At 53.4% G+C, this 22,094-nt stretch overlaps 3 protein-coding genes across 7 annotated transcripts; 1 reads left to right on the forward strand and 2 right to left on the reverse strand.

Moving 5' to 3' along the window:
• Window positions 1-853: 853 nt before the first annotated feature.
• Window positions 854-4,254, forward strand: LOC102692047 (gamma-aminobutyric acid receptor-associated protein-like 1). The gene is made up of 5 exons (XM_006642408.3): window positions 854-1,017; window positions 2,156-2,245; window positions 2,779-2,857; window positions 2,968-3,086; window positions 3,982-4,254. Exons 2-5 carry the CDS (start codon window positions 2,156-2,158, stop codon window positions 4,045-4,047), a joined length of 354 nt encoding a protein of 117 aa, XP_006642471.1. The 5' UTR covers window positions 854-1,017; the 3' UTR covers window positions 4,048-4,254.
• A 647-nt stretch (window positions 4,255-4,901) lies between these two features.
• styk1b (serine/threonine/tyrosine kinase 1b) lies at window positions 4,902-14,478 on the reverse strand. Of its 5 annotated transcripts, none has more exons than XM_069182789.1 (11): window positions 14,362-14,478; window positions 12,932-13,093; window positions 10,874-10,930; window positions 9,565-9,750; window positions 9,174-9,431; window positions 7,794-7,975; window positions 7,381-7,461; window positions 6,570-6,781; window positions 6,031-6,071; window positions 5,664-5,760; window positions 4,902-5,540 (listed from the first exon to the last, which is right to left on the reverse strand). In XM_069182789.1, exons 3-11 carry the CDS (start codon window positions 10,926-10,928, stop codon window positions 5,345-5,347), a joined length of 1,308 nt encoding a protein of 435 aa, XP_069038890.1. In that variant the 5' UTR covers window positions 10,929-10,930; window positions 12,932-13,093; window positions 14,362-14,478; the 3' UTR covers window positions 4,902-5,344. The 5 variants fall into 5 exon arrangements, with proteins under 5 accessions (XP_069038890.1, XP_069038889.1, XP_069038893.1 ...); XM_069182788.1 differs by having other exon boundaries at window positions 14,303-14,478; XM_069182792.1 differs by adding an exon at window positions 11,934-12,067 and having other exon boundaries at window positions 12,932-14,478.
• LOC102696023 (rap1 GTPase-activating protein 2-like) lies at window positions 11,984-22,085 on the reverse strand. The gene is made up of 14 exons (XM_069183057.1): window positions 21,024-22,085; window positions 20,025-20,057; window positions 19,834-19,927; window positions 19,444-19,479; window positions 18,669-18,716; window positions 18,285-18,470; window positions 17,338-17,432; window positions 17,112-17,190; window positions 16,461-16,514; window positions 15,721-15,934; window positions 14,753-14,798; window positions 12,932-13,093; window positions 12,497-12,611; window positions 11,984-12,067 (listed from the first exon to the last, which is right to left on the reverse strand). The coding sequence occupies exons 1-14, from the start codon at window positions 21,209-21,211 to the stop codon at window positions 11,984-11,986; spliced, it is 1,434 nt and encodes a 477-aa protein (XP_069039158.1). The 5' UTR covers window positions 21,212-22,085.
• Between the last annotated feature and the right edge of the window lie 9 nt (window positions 22,086-22,094).

The following is a 22,094-nucleotide window of genomic DNA, read 5'->3' on the forward strand; positions in this document are numbered from 1 at the left end:
TTCCACAACCCTTTCATTTTTAAAGCACCTAGTAAACCTTTTTTCAAAATAATTGTTCCTCAACACCGAGCCTGTGTATCTGTCAAACTGAGCCCCTTCAGCGCTGCTCTCACCGTGCATGTCCAGTATGAATGCAGCTCCACACGCGTGGATCTCAGGGGTTCGTACTGCGTTGTGTGGGGTTTTATTCATATGACATCCACTTAATGTACTCTGTATATAAAACGTTTTATTGTTGTTTAATTGAAGCCACAGGAAACTTTGCACTATAGGTGGACAATAAATTAAATCGTGATTCTGAGCCCCCGCTGACCCAGTGTAATGCAATCTAGCCCAGTCCACTCCCACGCAGCATAATACAGTGCAGAACCTTAGCGCAGCATAAAACAGTCCGGTCTCCTGAAACGCAGCGTCTGTCCCTGACTCATTCACGCTGGCCCAGGCGTGCAGTTCAGCGCAGGACACCGCTGGCGCACAGACAGTCCCAGAAGGGCGAGTTCACGGGTCTGCCGTCGGCACACAATCAGACACACTCCGCACGTACTGCAGGACTCCTCGCCCCGCCCCCTGTCGACGTGTCCGCATCGCCATTGCCCGGCCGGCCTGTCAATTACCGGCCCCTCCTCCCGTTTCCCTCTGATTGGAAGACGGCCCCTCCGCCCCCAAAGGACATCGAACGGCACCGCGATTGGCTGGAGCGCCGTCGGGGAGGTGGGAAGTCGAACGCCCTTAGCCAGTAGAAGCATTGTCAACAAACGTCGGCCACGGCCCCTGCCCATTCCGATTGGCTGCTGCGCTGTCATGTTGCGGCGCGGTCCGGTTATTGGTTACAAGCCCAAGGAAAGGGCGGGATCAGAGCTTGTTGTGTAAAACGCAGGCAGGTCGACATCTTTTAGCACGGATTTGACAGGGTGTGTGGTAGGCGTGTGGATCTTCTCATCTGTCAGCGTTATCGCTGCTAGTACTAATAACACCGCTTTTCGGCTATTTGCGGGACTCTGCAGTTCTGTTTGCAAGGTAAGAGCGTTTCCCTAAGCGCTGTAGTGATCGCTGCCGTGATGCGATGTCGGCTCCATCGGACGCCTGGCCTCTGCGCTTCACTCCCAGCGGAGTCTGGACCCGTCAGCCTGTCGGCCGTGCGCCCTGCGTGCCCGTCGATCGGGGCGATGTGGAGGGCCGAGAGGCTGAGCGCTCACGCCCGGGTGTCTGCGGGGCTCAAACCCGTGACTGTGGCTCTCACCAGTGGCACGGCGCGCCCCCTAGTGGCGATCCCGGCGCCTGAACGCTGGCCGGCTTCTTACAGACCCCGAAAAAAAAGGGGGTCCTACCCGGGATCTGACCCCACGACCCACTCCGATTGGGAGTCCGGGACCCCTGACTCCTGTCCCACGCTGCTGCCTCGCTCCGACCCCCCCTGTACGGCGGTGAAGTGTACGCTCTCGCGTTTATTCCAGCTGATCACGGCTCCATAGCTTGCTATATCGTACCGTGCCGTATACCGTTCTGTCCGCAAGTGCAGGGAAGATATCCCCTCACCTCGGGTCATTATAACGCGCCGTTGCTCGCCGTGTGAGGGACCGCAACCACGCAGTTAACTCTTAATCACCATCACGGACGCTCATCCGTTAGGCTTGCCGTAGACTGTGGTCAAGGGAGCATTTCTATCGAAACGTCTGACTGTGACGATCCGGTGTTTCAGAACGATGCTCCCCCGCCAACCCGGTTTAAATCTGCCAGCTGCTCCAGCCTCGTTTGTATCGCAGTTCCAGCTGGGAGTTCACACGGGTGCGCGTCCGTTTCACCTCTCAGTCCTCCCGGACAGCGCCATCGGGCGGAAGGGTCCCCCCAGGGGTACGGAAGCGCATTGCTGCCGCCACTGGGGGAACACACTCGCCTAACGAAGCAGCGCTTACGTCACCGGCTGTACTGCGCAACCTGTCACGCTGTGCACTGAGCGATGAAGTTGACCACGTAACATTTTGTGTGATTACGAGACCAGGGCGAGGATGTGTTTTTTTTTTTTTCCCTTGGCGGCAGCGAGGCGCTCAAACGCGAGCGCCGACAAGCGGAGCTGCGGTCTGCGCCGGTGCGTGTGCGTGTTGATGGAGTTTATCCTCTCTCTCTCTCTCCCACGCCCACGCTCCCCCCTCGGCAGATGGGCAGTCGCTACCAGCGGTCCGTGCCCCTGCCGGTCAGGAGAGCAGAGGGACAGAGGATCAGAGAAAAACACCCGGACAAAATACCGGTGAGTCTGTCCGTCTTGTCTGTCAGCGCTGCCTTTCTGCCGATCCGTACCGACGCCTCCGGCCGAAGCGACGAGCGCGGGTATTGTCTGCACAGCCCGGTGCTTTGAGCGAGATTTGATCTGGGTGACAGATCCTGCTCCTCTACAGCAGCAGCGTTCCTCGGGGGGCTCTGAACCCGCAACCCCCCATCACACCTGCGCACGTCAGTGCCTGTGCAGCATCCTGCTTTTGCCAGATTTCTCTAGGGGTGTTACAGGCCCAATTGCCCCCTGGCCTTTACCCATCATGGCCTCCTAATAATCCCCATCTCTGAACTGGCTCCATCGCCCTGCTCTCCTCCCCACTGAGAGCTGGTGTGTGGGGAGAGGACTGGAGCATCATGCAGGTGGGGTGACACATTGGTGGTAGCAGTGGGATTCCCCATGAGCTGGAAAGGGAATGATTCGTTATTCTGTGTCCTTTCCCTGCGGCGCTTGTTGCGGGTGATGGGCGTTGGCCCGTGGGTAACGGCGCGCCAATGGTGCCTTTGCAGATCATCGTGGAGCGAGTGGCCAGGGCGCGGGTTCCCGATCTGCAGAAGAAGAAATACCTCGTCCCCAGCGACTTGACAGGTAGACCAGGAGGGAGGGCGGGGGGGGGCGGGGGTTTAACAAGGGAAAGAGGCCCCAGCAGCCTCCTGTCCCGTGACAGCCGGCCCACCCCCTGTCCGTCTCTCCCGCAGTGGGGCAGTTCTGCTTCCTGATCCGGCAGCGGATCTCCCTGCGGCCGGAGGAGGCGCTGTTCTTCTTCGTCGACAACGCCCTGCCCCCCTCCGGCGCCACGCTGGCCCAGATCTACCAGGTCAGTCCGCTCCCGGGTCGGTCCGACGTCCCGATAGCTCTCTCTCCGCCACGCTGGGCAGGTGTGAGCCTGCTCACTGCCTGGATGGGAGGTCAACTAAGGCTGCTGCTGGAAGAGGTGTGAGTGGGGCCAGCAGGGGGCGCTCACCCTGCGGTCTGTGTGGGTCCTAATGCCCCAGTATATTGACGGGGACACTACACTGTAAACAGGCGCCGTCTTTCGGATGAGACGTAAAACCGAGGTCCTGACTCTCTGTGGTCATTAAAAATCCCAGGGTGTTTCTCAAAAAGAGTAGGGGTGTAACCCCGGTGTCCTGGCCAGATTTCCCATTGGCCCTTACCCATCATGGCCTCCTAATAATCCCCCTCTCTGAATTGGCTTCATCACTCTGCTCTCCTCCCCACTGAGAGCTGGTGTGTGGGGAGAGGACTGGAGCATCATCCAGGTGGGGCTGCACACTGGTGGTGGTGGAGGGGATCCCCATTACCTGTACAGCCCTTTGAGTGGAGTGTCTAGAAAGGCGCTACATAATAATAATAATAATAATAATAATATAATTCTTACACTTATATAGCGCTTTTCTGGACACTCCACTCAAAGCGCTTTACAGGTAATGGGGATCCCCTCCACCACCCCCAGTGTGCAGCCCCACCTGGATGATGCGACGGCAGCCATAGTGCGCCAGAACGCTCCCCACACACCAGCTCTCAGTGGGGAGGAGAGCAGAGTAATGAAGTAATGAAGCCAATTCATAGCTACATAAGTGTCAGCAATTCTGAATTATTATTATTATTGCGCAGGCCCTAGGTAGTCCCAGCGTGCACGCTGAAGCTCACAAGGCCCTGTGCTTGGAGTGGCCCTGCGCTGACCCTCTGTCCCCCCCCCCCCCCCGCAGGACCACCACGCTGAGGACCTCTTCCTGTACGTGGCTTACAGCGACGAGAGCGTGTATGGAGCCTGAGGGCCGCGGGCCGGGGCAGAGGAGAGAGACCCGGAGGCCGGGCCGGGATGCACAGGGGCAGCCGGCGAGACGGCGCCGGAGGCACGCGGCCAGGCCGTTCCCCGGCGGGGGCGGGCCGGGCGTCTGTAAATACTGTGAATATGTACGCGAGCGGATTTTGTAACGCAACGCCACAGAGGCCAATAAACAGGCCGTCGAGTTCTTGTACCGCGTCTGTTTGCTGAACGTCTGTGGTGCGCCCGGCCGGATCCGAGCTGCACCAACACTGACGCCAACGCTCGCCCCGGGACTCCCAGGATGCCCTGTTCTGGAGGGGGGGGGGGGGGGGTTTGAGGACTGGGCGGTGCCAGGACGAGCTGGCCACAGAGACAGGCTGGAGACAACAGCCTGACAGACATGGGAGCTGAGCACACCCAGACTTACTGGACAGACCCAGGGCACAGAGACTGGGACATACTGGAAAGACTCACGGCACTGAGACTGGGACATACTGGACACTCACAGCACTGAGGCTGGGACTTACTGGACAGACCCACGTCACTGAGGCTGGGACATACTGGACAGACCCACGTCACTGAGGCTGGGACATACTGGACAGACTCACAGCACTGAGACTGGGACATACTGGACAGACCCACGTCACTGAGGCTGGGACATACTGGACAGACCCACGTCACTGAGGCTGGGACATACTGGACAGACCCAGGGCACGAAGAACGATGAACTGAACGATGCTGTAGTACAGTGCAGTGAACAACAGTGTACAGAATACACTGTAATACAGTGGAGAGTGGTATTGGAAATGGTTACGATCATATAGTCCAGGAAACTACAGGAAACAGACCGTGAACAGGCACAGTGAACAGTCATTTAGTGAATAGTCATACAGTAAATATATACAGAACAGGGTAGTCTTACACAGTAAAGGGAGCAGTCATACAGTGTATAGTGCAGTGAAACAGTACAGTCTTCCTGTACAGGGAACAGGTTGAGAGCTCTGGGAAATCCAGTGAAAAACGGCCAACAGCTGGACACTGGGATGTATCAGACAGCAGAAGAGCTGTACAGTACAGCAAACGAGAGAAGAGACAGAGGTGAAGTATGCTGTCGAGCCATGGGCAGGCACAGCGCTGAGTAACGGGCACAAACAGTCCTCGTCCGTATGGAGACGCCTGTCTCTGACAGCAGTGACATCACTGTAGCGCTACAGAGCTCGAGGTGTGCGGCGCATCTGTCTTTCTGTCTGTCGGGCTTTCGTGCCTTGGCTACTGACTGGACAGCACAGCCCAGCTGCCAATCAAAAGACAGTGTAGTTGTCGGAATCCCCATATCCCGCCTCCCGGAGGTATTTCGAGATGCTGATTGGCTCGGGCACCCTAAGCACCGTCCTGTCGTTGGCCTGCTTCTCTCCCGACTGGAGCCTGCGGAGAACTTCGGCCAATTGTGGCCGATCCTGCTGTCGCCACTGGCAACACGACTTCATGATGGAATACCTGGGTGAGAGAGAGGGGAAGTTTTGTGACAGCGAGCAGGTACACGTACCCCTCCCTGTTTGGGGACACAAGCCTGGCATCATCAAGCCCCTCCTCAGGAGGGGAGGTGGTCAGTGGTCTTACAGGGAGCTGCTGCAGTTGACTGGTTTCTTCAGGGTTTTATCTCTCTGCAGGAACTGAAGCAGCTCTGAGACAGGAACCTCAGGGAAGGGAGGATCACCTGAGAGAAACAGAGACACTGACTGACTGACTGGACACTACAGCACAGAGACACTGACTGACTGACTGGACACTACAGCACAGAGACACTGACTGACTGACTGGACACTACAGCACAGAGACACTGACTGACTGACTGGACACTACAGCACAGTGACCCTGACTGACTGGACACTACAGCACAGTGACACTGATCAGACATGTGAAAAAGTGACATTAAGGGTAAAAAGGGGAGACATGAACAGATAGCGGGCAAGAATGCCAAACTCACCCAGTGTGATCATCTCGAAAAGAAGAATACCGAACGACCACCTGAAACAGTAAAGCACAGCAGTATAAAATCTTCTTACAGTAATAAATGAAGAAATATTTTAGTCTCATCCTATACCTGTTCGGACCACTCTGTACTGTAGTATATAGGGCTCTATTACCTATAGATTACTCTGTACTGTAGTATATAGGGCTCTATTACCTACAGTACAGACAACTTCTTACTGTACTATAGGACTCTATTACATATAGATCACTCTGTACTGTAGTATAGGGCTCTATTCCCTACAGACCACTCTGTACTGTAGTATAGGGCTCTATTCCCCACAGACCACTCTGTACTGTATTACAGGGCTCTATTCCCTACAGACCACTCTGTACTGTACTACAGGGCTCTATTCCCTACAGACCACTCTGTACTGTACTACAGGGCTCTATTCCCTACAGACCACTCTGTACTGTACTACAGGGCTCTGTTAATGATACAAGGGCCTGCAGAGTGTCTGACTCTGGAGGGTGATGGAAAAGCACCACACTCACACATCGCTGCTTGTGCTGGCGGGCCTCTTGGCCAAACGTTCGGGGGCCTGCCACTTCCTCAGCCCCGCCTCGTCTCCCGTTGGCATGGCGCCCTTCATGGATGCTCTGAAAGAGGTACCCAGACCCCACAGCTTGGCGGTGAGATCTCCTCCAATCAGGATGCTGTGAGCTGCCACATTACCATGGAGATAGCCCTTGTTGTGCAGAAACTCCTAAGAGACAATGGAGACACGCACCATGACTGACTGGACACTCCAGTACATGAACACTGCACCGAGAGAGAGAGGGGTTCATACAGACACCCTGACTGGACACTCCAGTACATGAACACTGCACCGAGAGAGAGAGGGGTTCATACAGACACACTGACTGGACACTCCAGTACATGAACACTGCACTGAGAGAGAGAGGGGTTCATACACACACACTGACTGGACACTCCAGTACATTAACACTGCACTGAGAGAGAGAGGGGTTCATACAGACACACTGACTGGACACTCCAGTACATGAACACTGCACTGAGAGAGAGAGAGGGGTTAATACACACACTGACTGGACACTCCAGTACATGAACACTGCACTGAGAGAGAGAGGGGTTAATACACACACACTGACTGGACACTCCAGTACATGAACACTGCACTGAGAGAGAGGGGTTAATACACACACACTGACTGGACACTCCAGTACATGAACACTGCACTGAGAAAAAAAGGGGTTCAAACAGACACACTGATTGATGAGAAAGTCAGACGGTTAAGGCTGAAAGACACAAACTGCACAGGGACAAGCACACAGTTGGACTCACCAGTGCAGATGCTACTTGTCTGGCCATGATAAAGAGTCTTTTCTCAGTCAGATCACAGGGCTTATCCAGACTCAGATTATCCTAGAAATACAATAAAAACTGTTTCACAGGTATCAATAGTAAGGCTGAGAACAATGGGTGAGTGATCATGGGAAATGTAGTCCAGAATGTCTTTGCTATTGTCGACACCGGTAACAAACACCCCCCAGCCAGCTGTCTGAGAAAACAATGCATATCCCATCACGCATCATGGCACTTTTTATTCTATCAAAATAAACTTCATTTCACAATAAGCCTCTTACAGTAAGTCCACACTAACTAGTTATGCCAATTCTACTATAATGCAAAAGTTCTTAAAAAGCGTCCTTTATCCACAACAGCAGGTGTTGATGGGAAATGTAGTCGAGCAGTACCTGTCTGCACCTCCACAGGAAGCCCAGCAGGTCCCTGTGCTCCAGCTCTTCGGTGACGGTGATGAGGGGGACACGCAGAGACACCACCCCCAGGAGCTCCACCAGATTGGGGTGCTTCCCCAGGCGGGACAGGAACCGGGCAAACTCGATGAAGTTATGGGACTCCGAGGGACTGGCCGAGTCTAACAGAAGGAGAGACCTCTCACCGTTCAGAAACATCCCACAATCCACCTTTGCGACGTCAACCAGCGCGGACCACCCCACCATAACGCTGGGCGCCTGACAAAATCTCAACGGCTCTTTCTAGCACCGCACAACAGGAGTTTCAGCCCCAGAGCGGTAAACTCACCTGGTGTTCAGAAACAAATTGTGCTGGTGGACGCTGCAAACACTAAACAGCGACATCTAGGAACGTTGGATCGATTTTAAGGAGGTGCCGCTACATGCTGTTGAATCGAGGGACACGACTACCGCCTTTTGTTGAAGGGCTAAAATAAACTCGGCCAGTAAAAAAAGCCCATACTGCACAGTTAGCCAGCAGCCATCTATGAAAATAAAGGAAGGAGCAGGCGCTCATGGGTAATGTAGTCCTAAAAACCCCAACACTGACGCCTCAAATGCAACACTCGCTCGTGTACAGTAGGGTCTTGACGTTTGCCAGGGTTAGGTACAGAGAACTGACTTGAACAACCAAATTCACATACAACCGAGTATATAGTATGTATGGTTAAAGGCATAAGTATCCCTCCCTTATATGATAATAAAGGGAATAACGCATTGGCTTTAAGTTAATTTAAATAACAAGAATGAACTATAAGAAAAGAACAGCAGCCATGAACCTATAGCAATGTTAAAATAAACAACATGAATCCCTCCTCTGGGTCTAGCGGATGCCTGCACTTTCCCTCTCTGCCTCCTCGATTAACATGCCCCACTGAAATAATAAGGGCTATGGAGTTGTCGGTGAGCCTGTAAAGTTGTCTCCAGCCTGTCCTTCCCCACGCCGCCAACATAACCAGGAGCCTTCATTACAATACAGACACAAGACCAGGCTGAGATGCAGATGCCAGGTAGTGGGCAGCTGGGCAGGTGGCATTGGAGAGGCTCACTCACTCGCTAGATCCCGGTCTATTGTGCCACTAATTTGAAAGCTGTAATTCACCTGCAGCTCGGCTTCATCCAGCCCTGCTCTTCTTCCATGCAAGACCCCGCTGGCCAGACCTCATCGCCAACAAGCGAATCCGCAAACGTGAAATTCACAGACGTCAAGACCCCTCCGTAGCATCCTGAGAGCAACACTACAAATCCCACGCTGCACCGGGACGACGGATGGCGGGAGGGGCGTCGAGGGGCGCATGGGAAACGGAGTCCACTTCCTACCTTTCAGCACTCGGAGCACCACGTCCCTGTTGTCCATGCGGGCCCGGTAGAGGGAGACCAGGCTCGTCTTCAGACAGAAGGAGAGCGGGAGAGCGGATATCTCATGGAAGGACTCCGGCAGGCGCTGGGCGGGCAGCTCGGTGAGTTGGGATGCAGCGGAAGAGGAAGCAGAGTCCGAGGCGGGCGGGGGGGACACCGGGGAGGAGTAGCCCCCCAGGGCGATGTACTCGTTCTCCAGGGGGTCCAGGCCAGGGGGCGCTGCAGAGAGGGGGGGCAGAACAGCCACTCTCAGTCCCCCGGCGCAACGTCACGGACTGCGGCGCGGAGGAGGACAGGGAAGGGGACGGGAGGGACAGGAAGGGGGGAGGAAAGCGGAGGAGAGGCCGGTCACCCTCGATGCCGCGCAGGGTCGCCCGGCTCCGGGGGCGAGACCGGTGCGACAGGCCCCCCTGCGGCCGCAGACGGTCCACTCGCTCGGGGCAGTACTTCATCAGAAGGATGAACACGAAGGTCACCAGGAAGCTGGCCAGCAGGAGAACCGGCACTATAATCACCTCCTGCTCGTAGACCCGGATATCTGCAGGGGCAGTGAAAATGTACATGTTGACTGACTGGACACTACAGCACAGAGACACTGACTGACTGACTGGACACTACAGCACAGAGACACTGACTGACTGACTGGACACTACAGCACAGAGACCCTGACTGACTGGACACTACAGCACAGTGACACTGACTGACTGACTGGACACTACAGCACAGTGACACTGACTGACTGACTGGACACTACAGCACAGAGACACTGACTGACTGACTGGACACTACAGCACAGAGACACTGACTGACTGACTGGACACTACAGCACAGAGACACTGACTGACTGGACACTACAGCACAGAGACACTGACTGACTGACTGGACACTACAGCACAGAGACACTGACTGACTGACTGGACACTACAGCACAGAGACACTGACTGACTGACTGGACACTACAGCACAGAGACACTGACTGACTGACTGGACACTACAGCACAGAGACACTGACTGACTGACTGGACACTACAGCACAGAGACACTGACTGACTGGACACTACAGCACAGAGACACTGACTGACTGACTGGACACTACAGCACAGAGACACTGACTGACTGGACACTACAGCACAGAGACACTGACTGACCATGTCTCTGGGGTCACTGCCTGTCTGCTCTTTGATCACGATCTCCTGCCAAGCAGCACCAACATCACAGCACGCCATCAGGGCGGCCCTGCTTTCTGGGGCTTGAGTGTGCCGCTACCTGCTCTTGACCGGAGGAGGCCCAACGAACAAGTGCAAAAGAACAGCAAATGTAAAGTCCATGGAGACGGCCGTGCATGCTGGGCCCCTTCCGGGATCTGAATCCGCGTCCTCTCGGGTCGGAGCTCTGATGCTCCGTCAGGACGGGGGAGAGACGCCGGGTTCGGCGCGGTCTCTGTCAGGGCTGGGCAGGGACACTGCGGCCCAGGCATGGCCACATTCACCACCCGCTGGCCCAGAGAGGGCCCGAGAACCGAGCGGGCCGGGACCCTCTGCCGTGCACCGCAGTGCATTGTGGTAATTGTAGTTCATCACCACCGCCCCGAGGCGGTGACAGAGCCCGAACCCAGAATAACAGGGTGAGGCTCTCAGAACTCTCTGACTGGCGTGACTTACTGCAGATGGCATCTCCTGGCTTGCACTGATCGTCGGCTTCAGACAGCGACGACATTTCTGCGGAATCAAGACTTTGTGTTATATATCGTTAGGACTGAACTGTCGGTGTCGACAATATTACTACTGAGATGAGTAATAACTGCGACATTTCTTTTAGGCTGGGACACACTTCAAATGACTTGCGCAACAAGAGCACAATAAACAGAAAACAATTATACTAAACTGAAGTACAGAAAAAGTACAGTCCAATTAAATAGGTCGGTTTATGCGAGGCAATGCTCAAAATATGTTTTAAGACAGCTTTTGTGATGTCAAATGATGTCACTGCTGTGCTAATGCAGCTTTTACATTGATTAGCTGCTTCTCCTTGCCAGTGACTTAATGAGGTTGCTGGAGATACACACACTGTATTAAATATAAAATAAAGGTTGTTGGAGATACACACACTATCAAACACACTGAGCAAACTTACACCTTCTGCACACAGTGATCACACCCAAGCCAATGTAAGAGTTGCACACATACCGACAGGCAGTAAAAAAAAAACAGAGACAGCACACACACACACACACACACACAGGCTGTACGGACATACAGAGAGACAGGTACACACACAGGCTTATGGTCGTGCAGAGAGACAACTACACACACACACAGGCTGTACGGACATACAGAGAGACAGGTACAGACACAAACACACACACACACACACACACACACACACACACACACACACACACACACACACAGGCTGTACGGACATACAGAGAGACAGGTACACACACAGGCTGTACGGACATACAGAGAGACAGGTACAGACACAGGCTTATGGTCGTGCAGAGAGACAACTACACACACACACAGACTGTACGGACATACAGAGAGACAACTACACACACACACAGGCTGTACAGACATACAGAGAGACAACTACACACACACACAGGCTGTACGGACATACAGAGAGACAGGAACACACACACACAGGCTGTACGGAGATACAGAGAGACAGGTACAGACACACACAGGCTTACGGTCATGCAGAGAGACAGGTACACACAGGTACAAGATACACTGGTGTTGCAGACAGACACAGAGCCACTCTCCCTCTCAGTCCAGATGGGGGACTGTCAGGTGATATCGGGGCGTGTCTGTTATTAGCAACGCTGCCGACCTCCGCAGCTCGGGTTCCAACTACAATAGAGAAAGTGGGTTACAGTCTGTCAGGGTGTCCGTCCTATGCTGTGCCAATCCTCTCCTCCCTCCTGCTCCCTGCCTCTCTGGGTAAACCAGTCGGTCAAGGTGTTTTTCAGGCCGGTTGCGTCAGTGGTGGCGACTGAACAAGTCTGACAGCATAGCTCACCGACCCACACAGCCATTAACACAGGAACGGTACACAAAAACACACACTGTACAAATACAGGCTCTGTGCTCACGCCACAAACTGACAGACCTAATTAGCTCTAATTAGCAAACACACTGCCTCGCACGCGCAGTGCTGGCACTGAGGACAGAGCAGAGCTGCAGACCAGGTCACTGAGAGACAGACAGGGACAGACTCACCAGGAGACAGGCAGTCAGGGACAGACTCACCAGGAGACAGACAATCAGGCACAGACTCACCAGGAAACAGACAGTCAGGGACAGACTCACCAGGAAACAGACAGTCAGGGACAGACTCACCAGGAGACAGACAGTCAGGGACAGACTCACCAGGAAACAGACAGTCAGGGACAGACTAGACAGACAGTCAGGGACAGACTCACCAGGAGACAGACAGTCAGGGACAGACTCACCAGGAGACAGGCAGTCAGGGACAGACTCACCAGGAGACAGGCAGTCAGGGACAGACTCACCAGGAGACAGACAGTCAGGGACAGGCTAGCGTAGCCGAAAGCCAATCGCAAAGTCGGAGACACGCAGGCTCATCAAAGAGCAACACAGAGAGACAGCGAGCCCCACTGGACTCTGGACACACACGCCCACGCACACACACACACGCGCAGGAGCGCTCGCCTGCCCTGTGCTTCCTCAGGCCACCACTTCTTCACAAGTTACCCGCGATCCGCGCCGTCGGGGGCCCGGTGGACCTGCCCCGCTGATGCCCACCCCTCTAGGGAGCCGTCCCGCTGTCCTCCAGGCGTGGCAGTCTCTCGATCTGCCCGCTCCTGCCGGCTGTGCTGCTGCCCCGTCAGCACTGACGAGGCTCTTTCTGCGTCCCTGCGGTGAGAACAGAGCTCTCTGTCTGCTGTTGTCACACCCCTCCTTCAAGAGCCCCACCTTCCACCTGCTCATATCCCTCTCTCCTTCCCGGTCTCAGTGCAGTGTTCATGTACTGGAGTGTCCAGTCAGTGTGTCTGTATGAACCCCTCTCTCTCTCAGTGCAGTGTTAATGTACTGGAGTGTCCAGTCAGTGTGTCTGTATGAACCCCTCTCTCTCTCAGTGCAGTGTTCATGTACTGGAGTGTCCAGTCAGTGTGTCTGTATGAACCCCTCTCTCTCGGTGCACTGTTTTTCTCTATGCAGTGTGTATTAACTCCACACACACACAAACCCCACTCCTCTCTCTGTCTGAAAAGCAGAACTGGTCTATCCACTCTATTTTTGTCTCTTTCTTCCTCTATGCCAAGAATCCCTGATATTTTGGCCCCATGTTTCTCACCAAAGCATGGGTCTCCATTTGTGACTAGACCAGAAAGACTAGCTGCCAGACTCGTTCTCCGGTCCCCTCCCTCCTGCTTCCTCAGTGTAAGATAAGATAAGCTCACTTTATTGGCCAGATACAATTTCTTGCATTAGGAATTTGTCTTTTCTCAGACCCCAGCTTGCTCTCCAGGAGACACACAGACAGGGAGAGAGGCTGGGGGTCAGAGCGCAGGGTCAGCCAATTATACGGCGCCCCTGGAGCAGCTGGGGGTTCAGGGCCCTGCTCAGGGGCCCAACAGAGTAGGATTCCTCTGCCGGCCGCGGGATTTGAACCAGCAACCTTCCAGCCACAGGCGCAGATCTTGAGCCACAGAGCCACAGCTCCGCCTGTTAGTGTTAGAGTACTGCTCTGTGCAGCCACTCCGTGCCTCTGTATTGATATCCCCCTCTCTGTACATTATAAGATACTGCACTGTCCATTTTGTCACAAGCATCTCTCTATACAGCAAGTGGAGGACTGCACTGTCAGTCGCTCAGTACTTCTAAAGTAACCCTCCCCCATCTTTCTCTGGTGTGTAGAGTCCTGTACTACCCCCTCTGCATTTGTACAAACTCCCCCCAAACTCCCCAGAGGTTTCACTCACAGAGTTAAGAGTTACACGAGGCCCCGAAAAAGACTACAATTCCCACGCTCCCTTCAGCAGGAAGTGATCTGTCCCTGCAAGCAATGCATCCTGGAGAAAAGCCCCCGACTTTGCGTGTGCCCGCCCAACGAGTCCCTACCAGCTCCAGGTGCTCCTTTTTCCCCTTTCGGAAGACCTTCACTTCACAGTCCAGCTCACCGGAGGTCGGCGAGCTTGACGTTCCTTTCTTGGCCCGTCCCTGGCTTTTCATTCGGCGCTAGGTCTTCCTGGCCCTTCCTCCCGCGATCCCCTCCTGCCTGCGCTTCCTCTCTCTTCTTCCTCTCTTCTTCCTCCTCTTTCCCCACCCCGCCCTCCTCTTCTGTTGCCCTCCCTCTCTCTCTCTCTCAGGAAGGACAGATCTCCCCCCTCTCTCTGAAGGAGCACTCGGCCCGTGTCTCTCCCCCTCTCTGGGCCTTTCTCCGGCCCTCCCAGGCAGGACTGCTCCCCCCCCCAGACGGGGGCGAGAGAAATGACGACAGCACGGGTCGGGCAGATCGGGCACTTTTATTGTGTCTTTCGGGGGCTCGGGGGGTCAGCGCTCTGTCCTCACATCTTCGCTGCGAGCTTGCTGGGGTTGGGGCCCATCCACTCCTCACCTGGAACAGAGAGGGAGAGCAGGCCGCTGAGCTCAGGCCCTACACCGCGCGCAACACCTGCCGTGGCAACAGTACAGCCTCACACACTGCAGAGACCCTTCCCTCCCCACCCTCGTCCCTCCTGCACTGCCCTCAGGGTCCTGGTAACGATGGTTACCAGGTTCTCCCACACTCCCCCCGCCACCAGCAAACTCCTTCAAGAGGAACTGCAGGGCTGCTCTTTACATTTCGGGGCTGAGATGAGCGCATTTCCGACCGCAATGAAAGTAAAACGCACACAGTAACTTGTAAAACCCCCAATTGACATCACAAAACAGACTACATTTCCAGGTCGGCGCAGCGCCATGTTCTGTGATTCGGAACGAGGCAACAGGACTTCCAGTGAGGTGAAGCGGCCCTGTGACTCTGTAGACGAGCAGGCTTGTGAATCCAGCTCTTTTCACCCAGGAGAAATTCTGCTCTCGCCCTCCAGACGGTTCTGCAGGCAGATACTCCCGCCTTGTTGACTCTGCACGCAGATCACGTGGGAACACGTCTGAGGGGGAATATCTGCTGCACCACCTGCACTTGTCTGCTCGTCCATCACAAGACATCAGTCAGCACAGGGACTAGTGAGCAGGAAGGGCCGCTTCACGTCACAATTCTCGCAGACTCTCACTCTCGCCTGTGGCAAGACAAGGGTTTTGGCAACAACCTGGCAGGTTACTGTACTTTTACACAGTTCACGGTTTCGGGCTTAATTGGGAATTGGTAAACCTTCCCGAATATGAGCTTATTAGCTTTTGTTACTGAGATGTAACAACCAGTCTGAGAAACTGGGACAGCAGTTCCCCTTTAACACTAGGATTATGAGCAGCATATACCAAAAAGAACTCTAATCTAATCTGCAACGTTCCAGCAGCCATATCACCCTGCAGCTCACAACTGGCAGCCCCACTGGAGCTGTGGTGTTGGGCGCCCCCTGGTAAAAGAAGCAGATACAGACAGACCACGCATTTTGGAGACACAGTCACAGTCATGGAAAAGACAAGCGCATGGAGGAACATCCCAACCTGGCCCTCTCGCTGATACAGCACTCCGAATTTAAAGTTTTCTGATATCCTGTGCTCGTCAAACGCTGCAATCAGCTCTGGTGCCTATGAGAGACAAGTGAGGAGTTAATACAGACTCCCCTGACCAACTGGACACTACAAAACTGGCCTAAACTGACTGGATCATACAGCAGATTAAACCTGCTGGCTGTGCACAAGAGAAAATTTATACTGACGGACTGGACACTACAGCACAGCGACACTGACTGACTGACTGGACACTACAGCACAGAGACACTGACTGACTGACTGGACACTACAGCACAGAGACACTGACTGACTGGACACTACAGCACAGTGACCCTGACTGACTGACTGGACACTACAGCACAGTGACACTGACTGACTGACTGGACACTACAGCACAGCGACACTGACTGACTGACTGGACACTACAGCACAGAGACACTGACTGACTGACTGGACACTACAGCACAGTGACCCTGACTGACTGACTGGACACTACAGCACAGAGACACTGACTGACTGGACACTACAGCACAGTGACACTGACTGACTGACTGGACACTACAGCACAGTGACAATGAGGGAGAGAGAAATTGAGGTTTACCTTGGGGTAACTGACTGCCTCGAACTTCGATACTGTCACTGAGTCACAAAGCAACTGCAAATACGAAAGAGCAAAAGCAGCACTTCACGACTGTGATCCTGTGACGGGCTCCACAATCTGCCGTGTTGAAAACTGCTTGTGACCCGAGAACTCCCTCTGCTGCTACTACTGCGACGGCTGCCAACGTTAGGAATTACTCATGCTGATCTACTGTGGCAGGCGATCTAGCAACCTGTACACCAGCAGCTAATCTTCTGGTCACTGGGCCATTACAGCACCAAAATAGCGCCGTCTACTCAAAAAGAGTAGGGGTGTAACCCTGGTGTCCTGGCCAAATTTCCCCCTGGCCTTTACCAGTCAGGGCCTCCTAATAATCCCTAATAATCTAATATTAATTATTATTATTGCACAGTCCCTAGTTAGACCCTGCGTGCACGCTGAAGCTCACAAGGCACTGTGCCTGACTGTGCCCAAGGTGGGTTGACACATTGGTGGCGAGAGTGGGATTCCCCATTAGCTGTAAAGCACTTTGAGTGGAGTGTCCAGAAATGAGCTACAGATGTGTCAGGATTTTTCTTTTTCTTTTTTATTATGAGCACCTACTGCACCCACTGCCACTCTGAGGAGAGAGGGAGACAGAGAGAGAGAGACCTTGGCCAGCTGCCCCGCGCTGGGAAACTCGGGGAAGAGGGAGAGGTGGAAGACGCCGTGGAGGCTGCACTCCTTCATCCTGGGGGGGGGGGAAGGGGGAGAGACAGAAATGGACACACGCGCAGTGAGAAAAGAGCAGAAGAGAAGAGCGCCCCCTCACGGGGAACAGGCTCAGCGGGGGAACTGCAGGCAGATGGCGGGGAGACGAGGAGGGGGGGGGGCCGACCTCAGGATGACGTGCACACTGTCCTCTTCGTCCACGCGCACTGAGAGGATGAGGGAGCCGAGGGAGGGATCGACCGCCGTGAAGGACTGATGAAACTGAGAGGAAGAGGAACAGAGGGGGCATTTAACACCGACCCAGCTGGACAACGTCGGGGCCATGCAGCACATGACAGCACATCAGCACAGCGATCCTGAGAGGCCGACAGCGGAGAGGCACTGTCCGATAAACACAGCCCACAAGGGTAAACCATCATGAAACTGACTAGGCACAGTGTACAGCACGCAGAGAGATCAACGCTGTGTGTGTGTATACTGTCCCTGCGCTGACAGGCTAGCACAGCTGAGCCTGTTTAGACTTTAACAGAGAAGATTATGGGGGACCTGAGACAAATACACAAACCCCTTTTTTTAGAAGGGCTTTTATTTCACTGGTACTGTGTGCCTCTTGGCTTTCCCACTGTAGTCCACCCCCATCTACTACCACAACGTGTTTTTTTTTTGTTGCTGTTCTGTAAAGTGCTTTGAGAAGCCTCTCTGAAAGGCACTATATAAAAATAAAGTGTGTTATTATGCAGAAGTAGTCAAAACCCTCAAAGGTGCTGACGGACTTCTTCAGCACGAACAGTGACACACGAGCCAGAGGGCAGAAGAGGGAGCGCCAGCGGCGTGCATTTAGAACTGAGGACGGGAGCCGCGTCTTTACACAGAGAGGTGTGGGAGAGTGGAACGAGCCGCTTCCAATCAGGGGACAGGGGGCACTACTTCCCACAGAGGGTTGTGGGAGGGTGCAGCAAGCTGGCCCCGCCCTGTGGGTGAAGTTGATTCCCTGGCTTCTCTCGAGAAGCAGCTGGATGATCACCACCGAACGGGCGCCTCTTGTTTTTTTATAGCTTGGCTCACGTTCCCCCGAACCAGCCTTTCAGACGGACTGGGGGCTCGCGCACTGACCTTGTGTCTGAACGAGTCTCTGTACAGGGTGGCGCTGGGGTCTCTGTCCATGATGTCACAGGGGCCCGGCTCCGTCTCGGGCCCCGGGGGAGGGGGCGCACCCTCGCAGCACGGCGGTGGCTCGATCCAGTATCCGCCAGCCTTGGGGGGCAAGACCAGAGGAAGGGGGCCGCCGATCTTGAGGAACTGCAGACGCGCACAGAGCGTTACAGAGGGAGGGGGGACACGCGCGCCCCGCGCACGCACTCACGCACAAGATTGTGTTCGGGGGGGCTACTGCCCCCCGCAGAACCAACCAACAGGGGCGGCAGCAGTGTGCATGCTGACACAGCCGTGACGAGGGACGTGCCTGTACTGGTACCGACGGAGTGACAGGGTCGCTACCTTGAATGGGGGCGGAAACTCACAGCGCTGCTCGTCTAAGCGGCTTCCCTGAGGATAGAGACAATTTCATGGGAGGTGTGCTTCAGAAGATTAGGATTAATCAATTAAGAGAGCGAAACGGACTGATGATGAGATTAATGTAGACCCATATATAACCCTAGAGACACACCTAACACACAGAGATTAATACAGACCCTAATATAGACCCTAGAGACACACCTAACACACAGAGATTAATACAGACCCTAATATAGACCCTAGAGACACTCCTCACACACAGAGATTAATACAGACCCTAATATAGACCCTAGAGACACTCCTCACACACAGAGATTAATACAGACCCTAATATAGACCCTAGAGACACTCCTCACACACAGACATTAATACAGACCCTAGAGACACTCCTCACGCACAGAGATTAATACAGACCCCAGAGACACTCCTCACACACAGAGATTAATACAGACCCTAATATAGACCCTAGAGACACTCCTCACACACAGACATTAATACAGACCCTAGAGACACTCCTCACGCACAGAGATTAATACAGACCCTAATATAGACCCTAGAGACACTCCTCACACACAGACATTAATACAGACCCTAGAGACACTCCTCACGCACAGAGAGTAATACAGACCCTAATTTAGACCCTAGAGATACACCTCACACTTACCTTGAAATTTTCAATGAACCCCCATCCACACAGATTCATGCAGACATTCAAGACACATCTAAAACACCGAGAAAGAAAATATTTTAAAAATACCTGTAATTTCTCAATGATCTCAAACAGATCTGATGCCTGAAACAAAAGTGCATTGAAATATCAGTGAAAAAAGTAGAGATATAGTCTGCTTTTGAGACGCTAGGTCCACTAATTCACCAACATTGACAGACTGACTGACTGGAGAGGCGCTACAGTACATACTGGACTCACAGAGAGGGGGAGAAAAGAGAGGGAACGCAGCTAGTTCCCTCTCAAACATTATCGAGGAAGGTGGAAACGCAGCTCAGAGACACAGATGTGGACAGACACACAGACTTGGACACACTGAGACACAGACTCACAGACGCTCTGACTCGGAAAGTCAGACCACTTTGTGCCGTTACAGATTTTGAATACAAAATACAACATTCTGTTAAGAGATTGTTTTACCTTCTGCGATAAATTTCCACTCAGTAGTGATTTGTTTTCACTAGTTGGGGAGTCAAGTATATCAAGAATACTGTGTTCAAATGTCTCCGGTCTGCTGTGAAATTCGGAATATCACATTATTAATTACACATGGGTACGTACGTGCATGCTCTCGGTCATCCTCTCTTTATGGAATAAAATAAGTGTCTTACCAGTTGACTGCTGGACAGATGAACTTGTCAACCCTGCAATTAGTAAGGTAATTGATTTGTGAATTGGTATTATGTTATTGCAATGAATAAAGCATCATAATGATAATACGAGACAGGAGACAATGAGACAGAAAGATAACAGAGGATCCTTCAGTAATAAACACTCAACCGGACAGGAGACACAGTGAGAGGAGACTGCAGAGAATCCTTCAGTAATAAACACTCAACCGGACAGGAGACACAGTGAGAGGAGACTGCAGAGAATCCGTCAGTAATAAACACTCAACAGGACAGGATAGACAGTGAGAGGAGACTGCTGAGAATCCTTCAGTAATAAACACTCAACAGGACAGGAGACACAGTGAAAGGAGACTGCAGAGAATCCTTCAGTAATAAACACTCAACCGGACAGGAGACACAGTGAGAGGAGACTGCAGAGAATCCTTCAGTAATAAACGTTCAACAGGACAGGAGACACAGTGAGAGGATACTGCAGAGAATCCTTCAGTAATAAACACTCAACCGGACAGGAGACACAGTGAGAGGTGACTGCAGAGAATCCTTCAGTAATAAACACTCAACAGGACAGGAGACACGGTGAGAGGAGACTGCAGAGAATCCTTCAGTAATAAACACTCAACAGGACAGGAGACACAGTGAGAGGAGACTGCAGAGAATCCTTCAGTAATAAACACTCAACCGGACAGGAGACACAGTGAGAGGAGACTGCAGAGAATCCTTCAGTAATGAACACTCAACCGGACAGGAGACACAGTGAGAGGAGACTGCAGAGAATCCTTCAGTAATAAACACTCAACCGGACAGGAGACACAGTGAGAGGAGACTGCAGAGAATCCTTCAGTAATGAACACTCAACCGGACAGGAGACACAGTGAGAGGAGACTGCAGAGAATCCTCCAGTAATGAACACTCAACCGGACAGGAGGGATGGGTGATCTTGCTTCGCTGAAAAAAGCTGAACTGTGTGAACTGACTCACCCTCCATAAGCGCCGAAGGTGAAGCTGCGTTTCCGTGAGAAGAGCTGGTCTCTGGCCTTGTCCTGCTCCATGTCTCGGGGGCTGCCTGCCACTGTGTGCGCCGTGCTGTCGGAGCTGGTCACTGCGCCGGTAACCTCAGCGCTTCTCCTCTGCTCTCCCCCGGCGCTGCCCCCCTGCCTCCCTGCCATTTCATCTCCTTCTATTTCCTTCCCTGCCTCATGCTGGGGCTGGAGCAGCTGGAGTTAACCCCTTCACTGCCAGAGGGGTGTCGCTGGAGGACAGACACACAGACGGGCCGCCACCAGCAATCAGGCCCACACCGGCAATCAGGCAGACATGCACTGCGCACTGACACACACCGGCAATCAGGCAGACACACACTGACACACACCGGCAATCAGGCAGACATGCACTGCGCACTGACACACACAAGCAATCAGGCAGACACACAAGCAATCAGGCAGACATGCACTGCACACTGACACACACCAGCAATCAGGCAGATGCACACTGACACACACCAGCAATCAGGCAGACATGCACTGCGCACTGACACACACCAGCAATCAGGCAGACGCACACTGACACACAATATCAGGCAGACACACACAAGCAATCAGCAGACACACACAATCAATCAGGCAGACACACACTGACACACACAAGCAATCAGGCAGACACACACTGACACACAATCAGCAGACACATACACTCAACCAGGCAGACACACACTGACACACAATCAGCAGACACATACACTCAACCAGGCAGACACACACTGACACACACAAGCAATCAGGCAGACAGAAACCCAGAAACTAACACAAGCAATCAGGCAGACACACACAAGCAATCAGGCAGAGAGACACACAAAAAAATCAGACAGACACCGACACAGTCACACACAACCAATCACAGACAGACGCACGAGCTATCAGAGAGACAGACAAGCGGCCGCAGATGGAGACAGTCAGATGGAGAGAGGCGAGATATTATAGCAGCGACTGTGGTGTGGTTACCCTTTCAGAGTCTGAGGCTCATCAATTATTAACAGCACCTCAGTGGGAGAGA

The sequence above is a fragment of the Lepisosteus oculatus genome, chromosome 23 (genome assembly GCF_040954835.1).
Source record: "Lepisosteus oculatus isolate fLepOcu1 chromosome 23, fLepOcu1.hap2, whole genome shotgun sequence".
Taxonomy (NCBI): domain Eukaryota; kingdom Metazoa; phylum Chordata; class Actinopteri; order Semionotiformes; family Lepisosteidae; genus Lepisosteus; species Lepisosteus oculatus.